This window comes from Pteropus vampyrus, unplaced genomic scaffold (assembly GCF_000151845.1).
Source record: "Pteropus vampyrus isolate Shadow unplaced genomic scaffold, Pvam_2.0 Scaffold17, whole genome shotgun sequence".
Taxonomy (NCBI): domain Eukaryota; kingdom Metazoa; phylum Chordata; class Mammalia; order Chiroptera; family Pteropodidae; genus Pteropus; species Pteropus vampyrus.
In genome coordinates this window covers 11,700,853-11,722,137 of record NW_011888798.1, presented here as the reverse complement: position 1 = coordinate 11,722,137, position 21,285 = coordinate 11,700,853, and the positions used below count along the sequence as shown (strand labels likewise).

Here is a 21,285-nt window from a genome sequence, read left to right as displayed (position 1 = left end):
GGATTGAAGGGAGGTTAATAAAGACATGAGAAAAATAAGATGCTACTGCAATTATCTAAGCAGGAGTGGTTGAACTATGATTAAGATTACAAGCTCACAAATGGGACCTCATAGTTTGTAAATCATCTTGTAATTTTGATTCTTTAGCATGCAGTTCTTCCAACAATGACAAATAACTAACATTTCCTTGGGTCCTTGTTCAGAGAGTGGGCCAACAGCCACTGGCATCAGAGTTAGTGGGAGTGAGGACAGAAGTGTTACTTGTTTAAAATTCAGATGCCTTGGCCAAATCTGGCTCTAGTAAATCACCATTTCTAAGAGTGGGGCCAGGAATCTTTAATTTTAGAGAACACCCCAGTAACTCTAATCCATATCGAAGTTTAAGATCCTCTGGACAAAGATGCTCCACCATAGAACATGAATCATTTTCACTTTAGGTAAGTTTTTGAGGTTACTTATTTGATTTAATTTTTTATAATTAATAAGTATATACACAGATAATTAATTATTCAAATCAATACTCACCGAAGAGTAAAGGGCAGTGGCGATTAATAGTATACTTGGACTATAATTGTAAGCCAAGCAAGCTGGGACCTATTCATCCATAGCTTGTTAAATACTGCTTCTGTAATAGATGTCAGATGTTGACATATATAAAAGAAACTATTCAATATTAGTGTGATGAAAAACCCTTGGAAAATTTCTGCGTTCTGAGATTGTACTTTTTCATGCAAGCAGATGGCATTAACAGTTTGTAACTACTTTCAATGGCTTCTATTGCAAGGGGTACTAAAGATAGGTTCTATCTGTGTAAATGGAAGGAAAACAATTCTACTTTGAAAGCCTTCTTAATTTAAAAATAATGCTTTCTAGCTTCTTGTTTTTATAAAAAAAAATAAGGACAAATCTGTCCATCAGTTCCTAAATGAGGTAGGAAGTGGCTGTTGTTTGTTACAATGGTCTCATAATTTCCATAGTAAGAAAAGCAATAAAAGAAATTTAAATATTCTTGTCCCCATTGTCCCTGCCCCATGCTCAGCCCCATTGGGTAGGTGTGATTTCCTGGTGTATGTACAAAGGCTCATTTTCAACGCAGCAGCCCTGCTGTTTTCCACCCTATCACTCAGGGAATAACACCAAGTCTGAGCCCAAGACTGTGAGGATAATTGAAGAACTCCAATTAGAGCAGAGAGGAAAGACAGTTTGTGTCACATTTGGACATTTCTTGGCGTTTCATTTGACAGGATAAAGGGAGAGTTAATGTTATCTGTTTCTTGAGGTCTATCAAGTTCCATCTCACTGTGATCTATTCTTATCCAGGGTGAAAACACAGACCCATTTTTATCAAGTTTTAGAACAAGTAGAAGTAAGAAATCTACATTCCATTTCTAGCTCTGCCACTAACCAGTTGTGTGAGTTTCGTCAAATCACATGGCTTCTCTGTCCCTTAATTTCTTCATTTGTAAATAAAATGCACAGGAAGACACTAATTCAAATTTGTACAATCTGATCATCTGTAAAAACTCAATTTTGACGGGTAAGTATTTAAAACACTGCTGAAGTTTGGGAGTGTTAATCCAGAATGCCGCAAATTTTAAATCTGCCTGCCTAGAAGAAGCCTTGTCTAATAAAATCGTTCTTTCTTCCTTTCTTCCTTTCTTCCTCTCTTCCTCTTTCTCTCCCTCTTCCTTCCAATCCCCTGACCCCATCTCTCTCTTATATGAAACACCTTTCCTCTTTTTGCTGTGTATTTTTCTTGGGCCCAACACAGAAGTCATCTAATCTAACTTTTGCATTTAGCACATTCCACTTCCTGCCTGTTAGAAATGAGAGGCCTTGTGAGCCACACTGAGTGAAAGTTTAGTGAGACACCCGAACACCCACAGGAAAACATGCCCAACCTGAGTCCTCTCTGAGGGCATCTGCTTATGGGAGAAAGAGTTCCAAGTATCTCCTGGTTGTAAGGCTTTAGAAATATAAAGAAAGTTTACTCATCTCTCTATTTTTATGATGTTTGATTCTGATGGAAGATACAAAACCTACATGTAGAAATACTGCGAGTATGCTGATGATAATAATACTTATGCTCTGTTCCAGCTTGTTCATTGTTTTTCTAATGGGAATTGCCCTTATCTCTGAACACTGCTAAAAAAACAAACAAACAAACAAAATAAAAAAACAAAAAATCCTCAAGTACATGTAGTTTTCTAACTCAAAGATGGCAAAATGAAATCATAGCAATATGAACAGACATCTCGCTTTAGAAAGCTAGTCAGTCTTAGAAGTTAGAACAGAATTTTCATTTTCAACATCCAGCCATGTGCTAAATCTACCTACTAATTCATAGTAAAAATATAAAAAGCTATAATTTAGGAATGATCACATAAGGCATAGATTGGGGTGGTGGTTAGCATGAAACATTCTTTCTAGAAGATAATAAATAGTATCTAGTATTTGTATAACACCTCAGAGTTAAACCAAACAACCTCACACATACCATTCATTCATATGCTCGCAGCAACTGGAATGTGGGGCAAATATTCCAGACTCCCTTGACAGACAGAAAACAGGCTTTGTTCAGTCATAGAACAAATAATTTGCTTATGTACAAATAAGATGAAATGTACAACACAGAGGATACAATCAATAATATCCTAATAACTTCATACAGTGTCATATGGTTACTGGACTTATCATGGTGATCCCATCATAAGGTATATAAATGTCGCATCACTATGGCATACACCTAAAATGAATAGAATATTGTATGTCAACTATACTTTAATGAAAAGAAAAAGAAAACGGATTCTGATAGGTAATTAAGTTACCTGTTTAACAGTAAGTGGCAGAACCAAAATTAAAATAGTTCTGATTTCAAGTGTCATGCTCTTTCTCCCAGCTCGGTTACCTCTTTCAGACTTTCCCATGAACCTATAGCTCTATCTTTAATGGTAATTCTGAGAATCTGTGATCTTTATTCAACTGTGAACCATGTTGCTGACAGCATCTCTGCCAAGGCTCCCAGGCCATTCCTCCAGGGAACGGGCGATTTTACCGGAGATGTCAGGTCTGGCCTCAGATAACTATCGGCAGAACAGGTTCAACAAACCTCTGCCACTTCCATAGTTAATGATGGTTCAATCAGTTCAAAATATAAACACACACCATATTACAAGCTAAATGGAAATGTAGAGGCCAGCCGTCTGGCTGACAGCCGCCCCAGTGAGCCCCGGTGGCATCGGCTTCTGTGATTTATATACTCATTTGTTTTCTGGTGGTGGGGAGGGTGCACAGAATATATTGTCACTTTAGATAGCACTTCGGCAAATACCATAAAAACATTCCCAGGGATCGCTAGCAGCTTTTGTTCAGCACTAGCATACTAAATTAAAGGGAGAAAAATAGCATCAGATAAATCACGGGATTTAAAAAGTCGTCCCAATTTGTTCATAGTTTAAGCTTACCACTGTCAGACAAAACATATAAAACTCTTCTTTTTCATCCCTGGATTTGACTTACAAAGTGAACTAAGCACACAGTAAAATCCTCAAGATTAAATGTGTATGATGGATAAGAGAACAAAGTGTTTTCTTTATGTCTCTAATATGAACTCACAACAATTCACATATCAATTCACATCTACTCCCTATTATTCTTCACTCAAAACACTCCTCAGTGTTGCAGACTATCTTCCCTATTGAACATCTCTGTAAAGTTACATGAATAAATTTTCAGATGATGCTTATATATCGCCTGTTCCATCTATCAGTAACACTTGTTTCCTTAAAAAAAAAAAAAGTTCAATTCTAAAGGCACTTTATACAAAGGGAAACTCTACTGTGGAATAGAATGGTGTGAAAAAGTGAGCTGTAATTTTCAATAAAGGTATGCTCCAGGTGACTGGACATTTAAGAAGATTAGCAGCAGAAACTATGTCATTATAGCCCATAAATGCTGTCTGAGTATAACCTGAGCAGAGAAAAGCCAAAAATGGTAAGAAAGTCATATAGATGGGAAGTTTCAGTGGTTAATGGTCAAACTTAAACACTTGGAGGTATTAAAAATAACTCATTCTTTAGTGTCAGAATTCACATTTAAATTCATTCTCTGATTTCTTCTCTTCTCTCTCCACCTCTGTCCCATTTTCTGACATAATTCACTGGTCAAGGGAGCCAGGGAGCCACTAGAGGGAAGCTGAGATCATGGGCTGAGCAGTGGCCATCCCAAATGAATTATAATTCAGTCATTGACTAATTAGTGATAGGGAGATGGCTATATTTACTTATGTCTTTTTATATACATACAACAACCATATGTCTGAGATTCCTGAACAGAATTTTAATTTAAAGTAAATTTAAGCAATTAAAAATTTCTCACTAACCTTGTGAATACACAGTCAGATGACCATTATATCTAAATTTTTTTTCATAAAATATGGTATACTATACTATACTATATACTGCTTCAATTACATATATAAATCTGACAATTGCTGGCAGAGAACTATTTATATATCTTCTGAGTTTCTTAAACTGAGTGTATTGGCAGAAAATTGCCTCTAGTAAAAAAGAATTCTTGTTTTCAACTATAATAATAATAAGTAGTTCATATGGAGAAGCCAACTTGTCATTGCAAATTCAGTAAACAGATATTATATGTAGTTCTCCAGGTCCCAATTATAATGTAAGACCATCAGGAACAGGAATAATGTTTTATATATCACATCTTCATCATCATATGCTGTACAACATAGAAAGCAGGCAATAAACGTCCAGTATTGCTGAATATGATAAGCTGAATGAGGGATGATATCATCTTTGTCTCTGAGGACACTGTGAGTAAACCTTAAGCTGAATTACTTTTTCTTAAATACTTTCAATAGAAAACTATTTTTAAGCAACTACCTTGCTATCAGAAATATGAAGCAGTGGACGAATAGAATATTTGCATAAAAGAAAAAAAACACCTTTAAATAAACTTCCATTCCTAGAAAATGAGATTTTTGTATGCTTCTCCTTTAACTGACACCCTACCACATGCATCTCACACAGGAACACAACACATCATCTTTTAAGTCGTAAAGCTGTCTATCCTAAAATGCCCTGGGAATTTCCGAAGACTCACAGATCCGCTCCTAATCAAGGTGCTCTGTTCCTCCCACCTTCCTCCTTCCTAGGCTTACCTAATGAAAGAGCTCTAATGAGGTACATTAGTTGTACTTTTGAAAGTCAGATATGGATTATCTAGTTAATTCTCTTGCGGGCTCATGTCAGAACAGTGTCTCACCTATTTGCGCCTAAATGGAACTTAAAGATAAAGCAAGAATATTACATTTTTTTTTCTAGGACATTATATAATACTTGCTTTCTCTAGTCAGACAAAACTCAGTGCATAGAACAGGGCTCAATTGTTTGAGGATTTTACTGAAGAAATTTTGCCAGCAATATTGTCTTGGTGTGCTTTTTGACATTAAAATTATTATTTTTATCTCTATCCTCTGAAGACGGCAGGAAGCTATCAGAAGGTGATTCTTTGTCATCAAGTGGGATGTACATTCTGACAAGCCACTCATAGCCACAGTGGGAGTAGAGAGGCAAAGAGTGTTTGATGAAGACATCTGTAACCCTGCCAGATGATTCATCTTGGAAAAAAAGGTAAGAAAATTCAGATAGATTACCAAGAAATAAGCATGATCCTAAATACATTTAGAAAAGTCAGAATATATATATGTACATATGAAAAGCAATATAAATGTGCATCAAAAACTTGAATAACCATTCTCTTCATGCAAAATCTCTGAACATTTAAATAATGAACTAGGCAAGTTATGATTCCTGAGACAAAAGTCTCCCAGAGGTCTCCCAACTTCCTCCAACAAATAGTCCTCTAGATCCCACCAATAGCCACCTTGGTGCTAAGCAACTTTCTGCTACCACAGGAAGAAGGAAAATATAAAACCAGCTACTGAACTGATTTCTCATTCCAAGTCTGCCATTATGGGCAGTGTGGTCTTGGTAAAGGCTCTTGCTTGTCTGTGACATTGTTTCTTCATGTGCAAAATGAGGTGGCTGGATATTGGAGGTTACTTTCCTCCTTCTGAGCATCTAAGACATGATAACTATCCTGTTCATCTCTACATAGTGACTGACCGTCGCATGTCACACTACAAATCTTTCCTTAGAATATCGTGCATCGCAGAGCCTGGCCACCTTGTGTACAGCAACATGGCAACAAGCAGCTGGTAAACATGGCCTTTGCTCTTGTCTACCTTAGTAACTTATGAGATGATCCAACTCTTTCCAAGCAGCCCTGGTCTCCAGGACACCACAGGATCATTTTACAGACTCTTCCCATCACTAAAACATTAGCCCTGAAGCACTCCGTCTATAACTTTTACTATACTGTAGGGATTCTGCCCGGTTTTCACTGTCTCTCAGCTCAGCAGCTTTGTGTGCCCAGAACTCTCTGACACTGGTAAGAGTCAGAAGCAATTATAGTTCAGGCCACTCTGGAAACTCAGCTTCAAGAGGAAGGCTTTGAAATTGTTGGGCTGACAAGAGTTCAAGTTCATCGTGAGGATTAGCTGTGGGGTCTGGCACAGCCAGATTTGAGAACCGCTGGTATAGAATGCAATTAATGTTACTCCTGCAAGACTATGGGACTTGGAATCAAAAGACCAAGACCATTGCAACCTGAGTCTGTGTGATGCTTGTAAAGTCAACTAACTGCTTCTGTGAAAATCGGTTTCTTCACCCATAAAGTGAAGTTGTACTTTCTGCCCTTCCTATTTTGAAAAGTTAATATGAAGATCTAAAGAGATGATGTTGTTAAAGTATAAACTGTAAAACACATATTAACTATTATTGTGGCAATTTTCACTACCAATTCTCCAATGATGATTCTCTAATGCTCAGGAGAGAAAAAGAAAAATGTGTAGAGAAGAAAACCATACAATAATAGAAGATTAGAAAAAATCAAATATAGTAACTCAAGAGAAATTTAGCCTAATTCGTATCTTTTTATATTAACAAGTTATTATGTAAATAAAAAAAGATCGTAGGAGAATCCTTGCGATGGAGTTGTTTTCACATCCTCACTTATAATCTCAGTAGAAGCTTACTAATTCAGACTAAACTATAGGCTTGGCCTAAGTGGGGAGAAATAAATTTACTGGGCTGATTTATTAATGTAGCATAGAAACAAAATTTATTGGGGGTATGGGGTGGCAATCCTACCAAACAGAACACACTTGGGAAAACATATATTTTGATTTGTTTACAAAACAATGGACTCATCATGATGATGATAAATCTTTCGTTGTTCATTTAAACAGATGAGAGAAGAATATAAGCCATTATAAGACCCCAATTCAATGGCTTTGCTCCAAAAGTTCCTTTGAACCTGTCAGTTTGACATGTGGTACACTCCACAGAAGGAATTCATTAAAAGGCCCTAGGATAGCATATCAGACCTTCGACAGTTACTGTAATCATACTAGCCTGTGATCTGGGTCCTGAGAGTGTGAGGTCAGAAGAACAAAGGGAACAGTGTCTTCTTTCTCCTTTTGTATGCCTATGGCATCTGGAAAACTGTAGAAATGATGGTTGTAATTTGTAAGTTGCATTTTCTAGCTTTCTCTTCACTTCTCTATCCCAATGCTACTTCTTAACACCTCTCTCTCCTGGTACCCTTTTCCAAAGCAAAGTGTCATCCAGACTTACTTAATCAATACAGAGGATTACAAACTCCTAAATTACTTTAGGAAAATTATTTTCTTTTGTCTTTCTCCTCTGAATCCTGTATTCTAAATAGCAGTTTCTTGAGATGAGTTGATAGAGCAAAGCCCTCAGATTTAACTGGTTCACACTAATATGCAGATGACTTTTCCTTAAGTACAATAAATTCTCACTTTATGGATAGATTCTCGGAAACTGTGACTTTAAGTGAAAAGACATATAACAAAAGCAATTTTACCACAGGCTAATGATACAAACAAGCGTTACATTCCTATGGCATATTTCTAGTCACAAAAACATCACTGAACTTCTAAAGATCCCAAAACACTTCTGATATTGAACATTAAGGTAAACGTGAGCTCTATGTACATTTTAAAAAGATTAGTAAAACAAGTAAGATAATTCTTTTCCAAACTGCTTATTCCATTTGAGGGTCGCAGGTGGCTGGAGCCTCTCTCAGCAGCTCATGACGCCAGGCAGCACCCCACCCTGGAAAGAACACCCTTCCATCACAGGGCACACTCACGTACACCCACATTCGCTCAGACTGGGACAATTAGACATGCCGGTTCACCCAATGTGCACATCTTTGAGACGTGGGAGGAAACTGGAGTTCCTGGAGAAAACCCACGCAGGCATGGGGGGAACATGCACACTTCACACAATAGTGGCACGAGCCGGGAATCAATTTTTTTTTTTTTCTCATCAACGTTATAATAAAACGACATTGAATGAAATGTTCTTCAAGGACCTGCTATATTTATTTTCTTGATTCTTCATCATGTAGAATAATTCTTGAATAGATGAAACTTCAGAGAAATATCTAAATGAGAAAATATTGCTTGAATAGAGAAATATCTAAATGAGAAAATATTGGTAGATAGGGTCTGGGGATGATAAGATTGTGCAGTGAGAGAAGCCACCACCCAAAAGGCCAGTCCTGTCTGGGAACCTGACCTGGGTTTAGCACTCCTGAAATGTCCACGTTTCTCAGAGTTTTGTCATTTTCTCCAGTTTTGAACCTTTAGATTTTTAACACCTTCCATGATGCTAGCTGCTAGGACAGGCTAGAGTAAGACAGGGTAAGAGAAGGAATTTGACTGTGTGAAGAGAAAGAACAGAAGAGTAGATAGATAGGGTTAGATGGGTAATAACAGTATGTAATAGCTACTGTTCCTTGAATATTGAACTTGTGCTATGCACGTTGTCATGCACTGTCTCCAACTGTTAGATGAAATCACGTCTGGGAAAGCACTGCAAAGACAGCAGCCTTTCTGTTTAGCTTTATTACACCCATTACGAAGAAAAGTGAGACCCAAATTGATTAAGTTTCCCAAGATGACAAAACTAACTGAGACTGGAAAATGGTATCTACTTCCGGGTCCGTCTGACCCTGAAACCTTTTCTTACTTGTATTCCCCTTCATGCATTCCGCAACCACTACCCCTTATATGTGTGGGGTTTCTAGGAAGCTAGAGGCTGCTGAGAGTGCATGGCATTCTTTTTAACGGTGTACAACTTTCCTTTCCTCAAGTTGCTTCTTCCTATTGTTAATCTCAATTAACTCTTGCACAGGGAAAAAAAGAAATACTCAGCACTGTTTGCATCTATGTTTGAACGAGTAGCCAGCAGACTGACGTGGGGTGGAAGGAACAATGTTTGTTCGGTGAACTTCACTATCTGCTCCCTTTAAGAGCCTGAGAAGTTTACAAACCCCAGTGCACAGGGGGTGAATCCTTCATCTTTGGACACTGGCACAGCTGGCATAGGCCTTAAATGACCTAAGATTAGATAACTTCTCCCTCCCGGTAACAGCAAAATATTAGTGAGAGGAAAAAGAATTACTGAATTTTCACTGACCTATATTCCCCTACACCCCATAAGAGAAACTTTCTTAAGAATCTTCTTCTGTACTTCTTCTCATAGATTTGAGCTGGCTAGAAAAGAGCTTCATGAACATGGTGTTGACTGACTCATGAGCCTAAAGACCTATTAGGATCACCTGAGGATATTTTAAACATATCAAGACCCAGGCTCAATGGTTGGAGATTCTGTGAAGCTGTTCTGGGTCGGGACCCAGCTAGGTTGAAAACTCATTCAGTATTACAGTGAACCCGAGTCTTGGAGAAGACACTTTGGTACAGATGCCACTTTTCCCCAGTCCGGAACCTGCGGTCCAGGGCTTGGGGACAAGCTTCTGAGCCTGCAAGGGCACTGGTTCTGTCTCCTTAGTTATGTCTGTGGGGCCAATTAACACCTGAATCCCATGATGGCTTAAGTGCACATAGCAGACCCCCGGCCAGATCATTTTTCTCTCACCCCGCACGTGGTGATTCCTCTTCATTGCCATGCTGAGCTCACTGTGCACACAAAATCAATAAAGATAATATAGCTGAAAGGTTACTGCAGAGGAGAGATCACAGGAATGAAAGCGTATTTTTTTCCAGCAGGCACTTTCCATTTTTTTCTTAACTACTTCCTAATTTCAAAATTGTACAATTTCTTCCACAAACTATTCTATCTCCGTTTTATAAAACATTGATATTGCCCTAAAAAAATAAAATTATAGTTTTGTAGCCTCAGGTGGCTTAAGAAAATAGGATCAAAGATCAAGGATTGATTCATTGTGATTTTGCTCTGTTCAAATTCATTCATTTCCTAAGAGAAAGAAATAAGTGATATATCTGGTTAATGATCTGAAGTGCCCAAAGTATTTGCCCAAGCCACACACTTACTAAAGGGCAACATCTTTTGGATTCTATCCACAAAACTTCCTGGCCTGAGACATCATCTGAGTATTCCAATATAAAGTCTGGTCCTCTGCCGAGATGAGCTGAGGAAAGTAGTTCGTGTTTATTGTCAAAAACCCACTCACCTGTATGAAGAGAAGGTGCTTTTCCAGGGCACCATTTTATTCATAGGCTACTTTTGTTTTCACAGAGAGACTATATTCTGCTTTTATTTGATAAGAGTTCAGTCCAGGGTCAAAACATCTAACAGAAAAAATATTCATGTCTGAGCAGAGATTTTAGACAGAAATTGAGAACTAGAATGTAGAGTCAGAACCCATTAAACCAAGAATTTTAAATTCCCAAGAAGTAGGAACTATTTAAACTCTTAGTGATAATATTTAAATCTCATCTATTCCTTTCACAGTATTTAACGTGACATTGGAATTACAGAGGTGAACATTCTCTCTAGTCAGGTGTGCTAACAAGCTAGTGCTCCCAAATGAGACTGTTTTGAAAACTTCTGGAACTCTAGAAAGCTATTTCTGTAGTGTAAAAATCATAAATTCATCGTATAGAATAATTTCAAAGAGAAGAGAAATATTTTATGTAGGACACACTTTGGCTGTACTGAATCTCATCCCACACTTTGGCTTTGAAAAAATTCCTACCTTCTTTATCTAAACATATGAATAAAGGATGTTGCTTTAAACAAAATAAAAAGAACAAAGAGGAAGGAAGAAAACTGCTTCCTCAAGGAACAGTTTCAGCCCTTTAAAACTTAATACACAATAAAAATATTCCCTTTATTACCATTACCCACCTCAGCAGCTATTCAAAGTTCACAGCAATTCAAAGAAAAGGCCAAATTTCTTAAAGCAGAATCGAAAGCACTTGAGACTTCCTGAGATTACAGGCCACAGACATAAATAAAAGCACTCAATAAAATCTTTTATATCCTATTGTGTATTATGATTTTATAAATATCTGTGCAAAGACTTAGTCACTCTCCCAACAGACAGTAGAATTTCAGATCATTTTTTCCCAACTGGTATGAATTCACTGAATGTACTGACTGCTGATCCATGTATTTGCATTTGTTTACCTTATTTTGTGTAGGTAAAAAAAGAAAAATGAAACACTTTTCTGAATAACTTGTATAAATTAGAGTCAAGTTTCTAAAGACTTCTAAAGAGTTCAGTTCTCTTGGCTAATTAACTGCCAGGGCACTTACTGAAAAAAGTATTGCATGTGAAAGAATCAGTATATACACACAGTATAGATGCATATTCAGTTTTGCACTGGACTGAGAATTGGACTCCGAACTTCATCTCCATTTTCTCCTTTGCAAAATGAGGGAACGCTGATGATGGAGTGGATGGGTATTGGAGTACCTCACTGGTTGCCAACACATCTATGGACCAGAGGAACCAAGATGACCCATATCATACTCGAAAATGATGAAACAAAACAGATCATTCTAAGTCAAAAACTACAAGGAGGCTCCCAGACAGCAGAATCTGCTACGATTCTCTCAAGTGATTCTGATCTTCAATGAGGAAATAGAGTCAGGGACTTTGCAACTCTCAAAAACCAGAGAGACTTCAGTTTTGCCCTGCATTTACACATGTTCATGGAAAAAAAAATGCTATTATGTTAGAATTTTGTAAAAGTCACACTTTAAATATACTAGAAATATCGCTATTTTTAAGAGAGCTTTCTTATTTAGAAAAGGTATCTTTTGTAATTGTTTAATGTAATTTCTCAACCGTAAGTTTTCTTTCTAGTGCATTTAAATTTTTGAATTCGCCTAAAGAACACTTAAGCCATTATAGGCTTAAGCCATTATAGGAAAAAAAGGAGGTGAAGTTTAAGTTAAAAAATATTCTACCCCTGATAAGAATTATCACTTGTGAAGTAACACCTCTGCCAGGCCAGCCTTGGGCTTCAGTGAGGAGGGTCCCAGGCTATGTCACATACTCTCCGTGTGCATAAAAGGAACTGGATATATATTTGATGACTGACAGGTTTTAGAATAACTAGAAAGGTTCCTTTTGCTCAAGCATCAGCTGCTTAGTCACATCCGAGAATACATTTAAGGAATTATTTAAGAAAAAATTCATTTCGATTTTCAGTTATATCATTTCCAATGGAAAGAATTTGTATAACGTATTATATTGCTTTAAATACAGGCTAAGAAATCAATGACTGAGCATAGACCATCACTGGCAGTAATGGAGTTGGGCTTAGAAAATGCATAGCTCAGGGCTCTCCGTGAAGGTAAGACAGAGTAAAGAGGCGGAGAGAGGCAAATCTGGACACCGCTGCAACATGGCTGCAACACTATATCTACCTTTCTCTGTTCTCTCCTGGGTCAGGGACTCACTGCAGCTCTTGACAAAGTTTCTGCACTTAGTTTTTATGGTGACCTATTCACCCAGCTAAAAGGGTACAAAGGAGCTCAAATGACTTGACACTGGTAATGTGTCACTTTGGGCAAGCAGTTTAACCTTTCTGTGCCTCGGTTTCCTCTTCTGTAAAGTGAGGAATATACTAGTACCTATTTCAAAGAGTTCTCATGAAAAGTCAATGAGCTCACACTTGTACAATGATTAGTATATGACCAGTCCATGGTAGATGCTCAGCAAGAGTCGGCAGTGTGGGACACAGTGGTATAGACGGATGCCCTCTGTACTGCACTTAGTGTAGACCAGGCCTCACAGGATTGTAAAGAAGTGTCAAAATCCCAAAGTTCTAAGAGCAAACAGAAACCCTAGAAATTACCTTTCTGTCCTGAGAGTTGCCCCTTGTTTAATATGTGTTAGTCCATGTATAAAAAATCAAGCCTTATTTACAGACAAAGAAACTGCTCATAAAAATACAAGCTTTCACCTCTTTTGAGATGTGACCATCCGTCCACACTGACGTGTATTTCTGGATCATCTGAATCTGTTGCAGCTGTTGCTGGGCCATGGTTGCTGCCTTTAGGCCAGACAGAGGCTCTTTAGTTTGCCTCAGTCTCTAACTACTCCCTACTGTCCTTTGGCATTAAACCAGGTGTGGGTTGCTATAGTATGGTTTTCAATATCAAGACTTTTATCTTTTAATTAAAAAGAAAAAAATCAGAAAACAAAAACAAAACAAACAAACAAATCCTCTCTCTGTACTTATTTTCTTATCAAAAGTAGAAAAATAGAATGCAAACTCCAGAGGACACTTGATTTATTTATTTTCCCATACCTGGCCTGCTTTAACCATTTGCATTATTTGGCAGCTGTAGGTATTTGTGTTTGTGATTCCTAATCTAGTCCAAAACCTCCGCTTTTACAAATACGAAAAACAAGGAATCTCAAGAGTTTAAGCGGCTGCCTGAGGTCATAAGTCTTGCTAGTGGCAGAAGCTATTCCACAGACAGCTCTTTTTTCGCCTTGCTAGTGTTTCCACTTGTCCATCAACTTATTTCTTTTTCAATTAATTAGCTTATGCAGGTTCACTTTATGTTCCAGAGAGAAAAACAGAAACAGGAGGAAATGTACCAGCAACAACAGAAAAGCATAGACAGTAGCTACAGATACGAGAGGACTGCAAGGGAGTAATCCCTCCCTGGGGTCAGGGTTTTTGGTATGTAAGTCAGGCTGCTTGTGTTTAAATATTTTGACAGATGAAGCTGAAGGAATGATGCCCCTCTCCAACCAGTTACTCCATTTAATTCATGCTTAATTGCCCCCTTCCATATCTAATTGTGATTTTTTTCTAATGTTTCCTAACTTGACTAAATGAAATGATGGCCTGGATGACAAGAATATGAAACACAGTACATAAGAAACCCCCAAACACCTAGAGAGAACAAACTGGAGAAAGAAAAAAAAAGCTGAAGGGAAACTGAAGATGCTTCTACTTATTCAAGCTCCTCTACAATCTTTTGAGATCTTTTATTTCCCTCTAACAAAATGATTGTTCTTGTTGCTACGTATAATAATATTTCTCTTACTCGTGTTTTTGTCTTTCTCACAGGAAAATGACACGCATGAACATTATTTAGCTTATGAATTTATCTTTGTTTACTTTCACTTATTTTTGTATTTTGAGACATGGCTTTCCCTTTGTGAACTGGGGAGTTTGTGCCCAGTCTCCACCCAGCAATCAAATTATTCCACAGATAACTGCTCAGTTTCATTCCACGTATCTCATTTAGGAAACTCTGTGACTTATTCCTAGTTCTACCACTTAGCATTTGCCAGAGTCCCTCTGAGACTTATCTGTAAAAATGAGGATGATAATATCCATTTTAGAGGTTGTTGGAACAAACAAATGACATCCGTTTTGTGTAAGTACTATGTAAACTGTAAAGCACCAAACATATGTGTCCTGATAGTCAGATGTTGTATTAAAATACTGGAAATATAAGATGTTCTGAGAAAGGCAGGCTGTGGGACTCACTAGGAAGCTCATGACTCTTGAGTCCATTTCAAGAGACAACAGAGACTAAAAGAAAAGGGAAATAAATTATTAAAAATGTCTGAGGCAGAAGGCAGAGTCGCCAGGGAGAACAGTGCAATAGGTTTAGTGGCGTCTTCCTTCGTATTCCCAGAACCCTGTGCAACCTGCTATTTTGACTCCTATCACGTTGTCACACATATTTATTTGCCTTTCCTCTCCCTGTCCAGCATCCTGCGAACAATGTGAGATTTCCAGGAAGAAGGCTCTATCAGGCAGGCATCTTTGTGTCTCGAGCACTTAGCTCGGAGTCTGCTAAGCACCACCAGCCTGCTAGATTAATGTCACCTAGTGTGATAGATAGAATAATGTGACCTCCCCCCCACCCCGCCAAACACTCCAATGCCCGCATCTCAATACCAGACACCTGTGAATATATTACCGTATATGGCAAAAGAGACTTTGTAGATGTGATTAAAATGAAGATCTTGAAATGGGAAGATTATCTTGGATTGTCTAGATGGGCCCAATGTAATCACAAGGTCCTTATAAAAGGAAGGGAGAAGGTCAAACTCCTTTTTCTAAGGAGATATGATAATGGAACCAGAGCTCAGAGTAATGCACTCTGAAGATGGAGGAAAGGGCCACAAGCCAAGGAATGCTAGAATCTGGAAAGGCAAGGAAACGATTCTGCCGTGAAGCCTACAAAAAGAATGTAGCCCTGTCAGTACTGTGATTTTGTACTTTTGACCTCCAGATGTATGAGAATAAATTTGTGTGGTTTTAAGCCACTAAATTTGTTACAGCAACAGGAAACTAATAGACTTATATAAAAAAAAAAAAATTGAATAACTGTCATTTAAATAAATTAATGAGAAAATAAATGAATAAACGAATGAAAAGAACTTTAGATAGAAAGTGGAAAGGCTTAGGTTCTGATCCCAACTTAGATAATAATCAGTGGGTAACTTAGGCCCTATCATGTAATCTCTCAGTATCCCTCAGCATAAAGAGCTGAGGCCATGGAGTCAGACAGACTAGGATTCAAATCTCTTCTAGGCTATTTCCAGGCTGTGCATCTTTAGGCAAGTACTCACCTCTCCGAGCCTACGTCCAAATTTGTAAGATAGGGATAGCGACAGTACCTCCTGTACAAAGTTGTCGTGGGGGCTGAATGAGCTACAATCTAGTCACATTCAATGGGACTCTGAACTAGGTAAATTTGAAATTGTAGTCACATAAAAATGTTATTAATGTCACTTCATGCAGAAACACTGAAGTCATGTAAATTCTCCAAATTAAAAGATGAGCTGAGAACTGCACAATGGCAAAACTGGTAAACTCTAAACTACCGACTGCCACATGGTGGGTCTGCCTCATCCTTTGGGAGAATTCGTGTTGAATTATGCAAGTTATAAATTATACTAGTAACAAATTATGAGAGGTCTTCAGGACCACACCTCTTGAACAAAATATGACCACGCTTTAATGCATGCAAAACAATTAGCATGGGCCTGGAACAAAGAAAGCTATTACTATGCTATTATTACATTAGCTCAATGATAAAAGCCTCAAAACAAACACTTCCACAGTGGAAAATGAAACGAACTCCAGCTTTCCTATGGGCCTACACTTTACACAGGCCTCTGGCTCCTGTCAGAGAAATCTTGCTGTTGGAAAATCTGAGTCAGGTGTGCTAATAACATCCCACATTATGAAGAAATAAATCTCCCGGTTCTCACCTGAAACACAAGATTTGGCTTCAGGTAGGTATTAACTCTGTGCTACACTCTATCATCACGTACCTCTTGCACAGCCTATTTTGCTACTGTCAGCCACATTTAGAATATCAGAATTTGTGAGCTGGCAGGGACCTCCCTGGGCCTCAGTGCTACCTACCAAGACTTCTCTTTTTCTTCTCTCTACTCTCGTTTCTTGAATCCCCAGAGAACAAGGTTGTGTCTAGTAAATACTACAAGCTCAGTAAATATCTACTGAATGTGTAAATGACCTATGGGTCATGTAACCCATGTCTATCTCCTACTTTCCAGATAATGAGCCAGAGGTCAGTTAGAGCAATGACTGAAAAATCCCTTTTTGTAGTATTAATTCCTCTTGCAGCAGCAGTCCCCAGACTTTTTGGCCCCAGGGACCGGTGCTCTTATGAGAATCTAATGCCTGATGATCTGAGGTGGAGCTGAGGTGGTGATGCTAGCACTAGGGAGCGGCTGCAAATACAGATTAAGCTTCACTTGCTTGAGGCCGCTCACCTTCTGCTGTGCGGCCTGGGCCACTGACCATATGGGTCTGGGACCTGAGGGTTGGGGATCCCTGCCTTTGAGGGAAGAGTTGATTTCCTAAATAGACTGGGTCATAGAGGAAAACAGTTTTAAAACACATTTTTTAAAAGTGTATCTGTCCAAGTAGCTCCTGGCTTCACAAAATGAACTCTGATGATGACGTTAAGTGTCTACACCACAGATTTGACTAACAAGTGATGGAGAGATCTGAAAAAAATGATCAAAAGAAAATAAGAACCTGGATGAGTCTTAAGGAGGAGATTTTAAAAAGCACGATAGCAATGCTGAATTATTAAGTTCTAATTGAAGACTGGTGTGATCTGTGAGGGGGAGCAAATTACTTATGTTTCAGATTCATATGGCTCTTTTAGGCTTCATAGAACTTAATGCAGGATCAAGTCGCCTTTTGTTTTTACTTAACCTCAATTTTCTATCAAAGCAGATACAATGCCCAGGAAAGACTCAGGGCTAGGAGAACTGAAGTCCTTACCCTAACTTTAAGAGACCTCACATCAGGAAAAGCAGAGCATGTATTCCCTATCTATGTAAAGACCATCTCCTTAAGAAAAAATCTAAATCCTTTCACAAGAAATGGATTTTACTGATTTTTCTATTGTCTTTATGGTGCTAACTTTAATCTCCTCTGGGGCAACTTAAGTCAACTCTTTTCATTATATTCACTGGAGATGAAGAACGGCTGTCCCTTTGTCCCAAGGTAGTCCCGTATATGTTTCAAGAGTCAACTACTGAGGACATAAACTTCTTAAGGCTAACTTTTCCTAGATTTTTTAACTTTGTATGATATTGTGACTTTTATGATCAGATTCCTCCCAATCTCTTTCATAAGAAGTTGCATTGCACAGCAACCCAACCCGTGAATTCAGGGAAGCTAGTGTGAAAATATCTTTACCAGCAGGGTTCCTATGCTTGCCTCCTCAAACCCAACTTGTTTTTTAGCCCACAAATACCAACAGCTGCCCAGCAATTACCTCACATTTCTGCCCTTTTCCTTGCTTTCTGTAGACTTTTTAGCTCTCCACGTATAGTCGTGCAATGGATACTAGGGCTCTATTTGTGATTTAAGTGATTTTCAATGAAACTCTTCAATTTAGCTATATAGTGTGCCTGTGCTCTATACCTGCCAGAGCCTTCTCATCTGTGTGGCCAACCTGGGTCATACTCAAGTTGTCCTGCTTCCCAGCATGGTCACTTTGCTAGTATTAAAGAGCCATGGAATAAGGCCTATGGGAAGATGACAATTTGTTACTTCATTGACCAGTTACTCTCTTTAGATCTCTCTAGATTTCACATCGCCTGAGGGGCAAGGCCATACCCATAAGCACAGGATACAAGCTTGACCTCATCCAGCTCTTATACATTCTCAGACTCACAGTCATACTTTTTCTCATCTGACCATTATCTGGCTACCCTGAGCATCTTATTCTCCATGAGCCTGCCATGCAAATTCACACCACTGCCCCTTTATTTAGGCTTCCCCTCTGCCTCCAATGTCCTTCTTCTTATTTTCTATTCTTCAGGCCCACCTCAAATGTCCAACTGATGGGAAGTATTCCTGTCTGGAAGTATGCCAGACAGGTTGAGTCACTTCCCCCACACCGCACCGTGTTCCCAGAGAATGCTGTAGATACCTCTTATAGTTCTGATTGCAGAGAACTGCAATATTTTCGATGGGTCTCTCTGTTTCATTGCAAAGTTATTTTTTTACATCTTCCTAAAAACAAAATCTATAATTTCTTTCACAGGAGTTCAAGAAATGAGTGAGTTATAGATACAGAGAACATTTTGAGGGTTGCTAGATGGGAGGGGGGGGTTGAGATGGGTAAAAAAGGGGCAGGGATTAAGAAGTACAAATTGGTAATTACAAAACAGTCATGAGCATGTAAAATATAGCATAAGGAATATAGTCAATAATATTGTAATAACTATGTATGGTGTCAAATGAGTATTAGATGTACTGGGTGATCACTTCATAAGTTATATAAATGTCTAATCACTATCTTGTACACCTGAAACTAATATAATAGTGTATGCCAACTATAATTGAAAATAAATTATTTTTAAAAGGAAATGAATGAGTTAAATAAACATGTACATGATTCTTCAAACAGAGTAATTATATAGCTCTGAGAATCAGGATCTGGATCATACTTGCTTATTTATCTCTGGGTTAGGGAAGATAGAACTAGAAAAATAAGAGAAAAACAAGCTGACCATTACCCAATCAAGAGTAAGAAACATGATGTACCTGATAGACCATTATACTAACAGTTTCTTCTTTTTTCTGCTCTGTAGATCCTTGACTCTGCAATAGATTTCGTACTGTTTCTTCCATCCTGAAAAAAACAAAAAAATAAAAATAAATTTTTAAAGAAGGTTTCCTATTAACATGAGTCTGTTCTAGTTAGTAGAAATCATTCTTCAATGTATATTTCCTAAGCTTAAACCTGAAAATTTCTTTTCTCTTCCCTTGCCTTCATCCCCTATATCAAGAGTCTGTCATAAAGTCCTTTAAAATCATTTTTCAGAATGTCTCTGGGTTCTCTCTTTCTTTTTACCACTTAGGTCCCTGTTTTTGTACTCATGAAAACATCTCCCAATATCCTTCTCCATTTTCAATTGTTCCCTTTTAATTTGACGCAGTGTCACCACATTAATCTTCTTGATACCACTTTGATTTTTTAAAATCAATTCCCAGAGTTGACAAATATCACATGAATGTATTTTCACCATATACTGTGAAGTCTTCCCATGGTGGTCTTCTCATGCCAGCACACGGAGATCTACTTTATTCTTTTTAGCTATTTCTCTGTATTTCACCATGTGACTAATGTGACACCATAAATTATTTAACTATTCTCCTGCTGACAGAATTGAAATTACTTCAAAAATTTTGCTATTTCAAACAATAAATATCTTTATACACGTCTTAGTATGTATTTATGAATATTTCTATAGTTATAACAGATATTGTATGTTATGATCCTATTTTGTTTTAAATAACCACACTACCTCTAAATTGCCCAAAAGTAAAGAGTGAAACAAACACACTCTTTTCCATTTCCAGACGTTGTCTTATGCTATGACTACTTCTTAGAATGCCAACACCCTCTTTATATTCTCAAATCCCACCCATCTTTCAAAACCCAACTCAAGTTGCACTTCCTAAGAGATTTCTTCAGTGGTCTCCCATGTCTTTGAATTTGTATAGCCTTATACTTTAAATCATTCATTCTATAACTTAAAAATAAAACAACACTTTAAATGCTCAAATATTTCATATATTCTTATCTTGTCTTCTGAAGTAAATTACTATATTTGGTATAGAAACATGTCACATATTATGTGTCTCCCTTAATTATGCATGAAGTAGGTATTTGATAGACATTGTTATATGAATCCTTTGTTACTTTATTTTAAAAAATATTAACTACTTACTCTGTGCCAGGCATTCATTATGTATATTTGAACTGTGTTTGAATGACCTTGTCCTCGGGGCCCATCCATGAGGATTCATGGACCAGAACTCTGAAAGCAGAACACCTGAACTAAATGCACTGAACACAATGCTCCCTGGGCCAAAAACTGAGCTCGCTGTCTCACAGTTTCATGCTGAAGCACGTTTTTTTTGTTTTTGTTTTTTTTGGTGACTCTGTATGATACTATTTTCAGAGAGAAAGCAGGCTGGTCCAGCTTCTCTCTCTTACTTAAGGTTTCTAGCATGGCAAATTAAGGGCTCTAGGATGACCATGAATTCCCTGAAGTGGCACGTAACCAAGGCAGTGTAGTTCACAATGCCACCGTTTCTAATATGGCATACAATTATTTAGCAGCAGAGTGAGGAATTAGTTTGCAAACAAAATTGTCCAGTCGAGGAAATTCTGCCTTTACAGGGAATAGCACTGCAACCCATTAAGGACTTCAAGAAGACAGTAGACACCAATGATGAGTGCTCAGAGAATGATGTGTGACCACACATTTATGCAAACCACCTCTTCTTGTGTCCAGCCAGGAAAAAAAAAAAAAAAATCTGTTTCCTGTATTTTCACAGATCTTATGTTATTA

At 37.9% G+C, this 21,285-nt stretch overlaps 1 protein-coding gene across 2 annotated transcripts in view; it reads right to left on the bottom strand.

Annotated features, from left to right (window-relative positions):
• The window catches only part of NCKAP5 (NCK associated protein 5), a 720,600-nt gene that overhangs the window by 317,509 nt on the left and 381,806 nt on the right, over positions 1-21,285 (bottom strand). For both annotated transcript variants that reach the window (XM_023527517.1, XM_023527518.1), the window contains one exon: positions 19,469-19,556. In XM_023527517.1, coding sequence (XP_023383285.1) covers positions 19,469-19,556 — 88 coding nt within the window. The remainder of the gene's footprint in view (positions 1-19,468; positions 19,557-21,285) is intronic.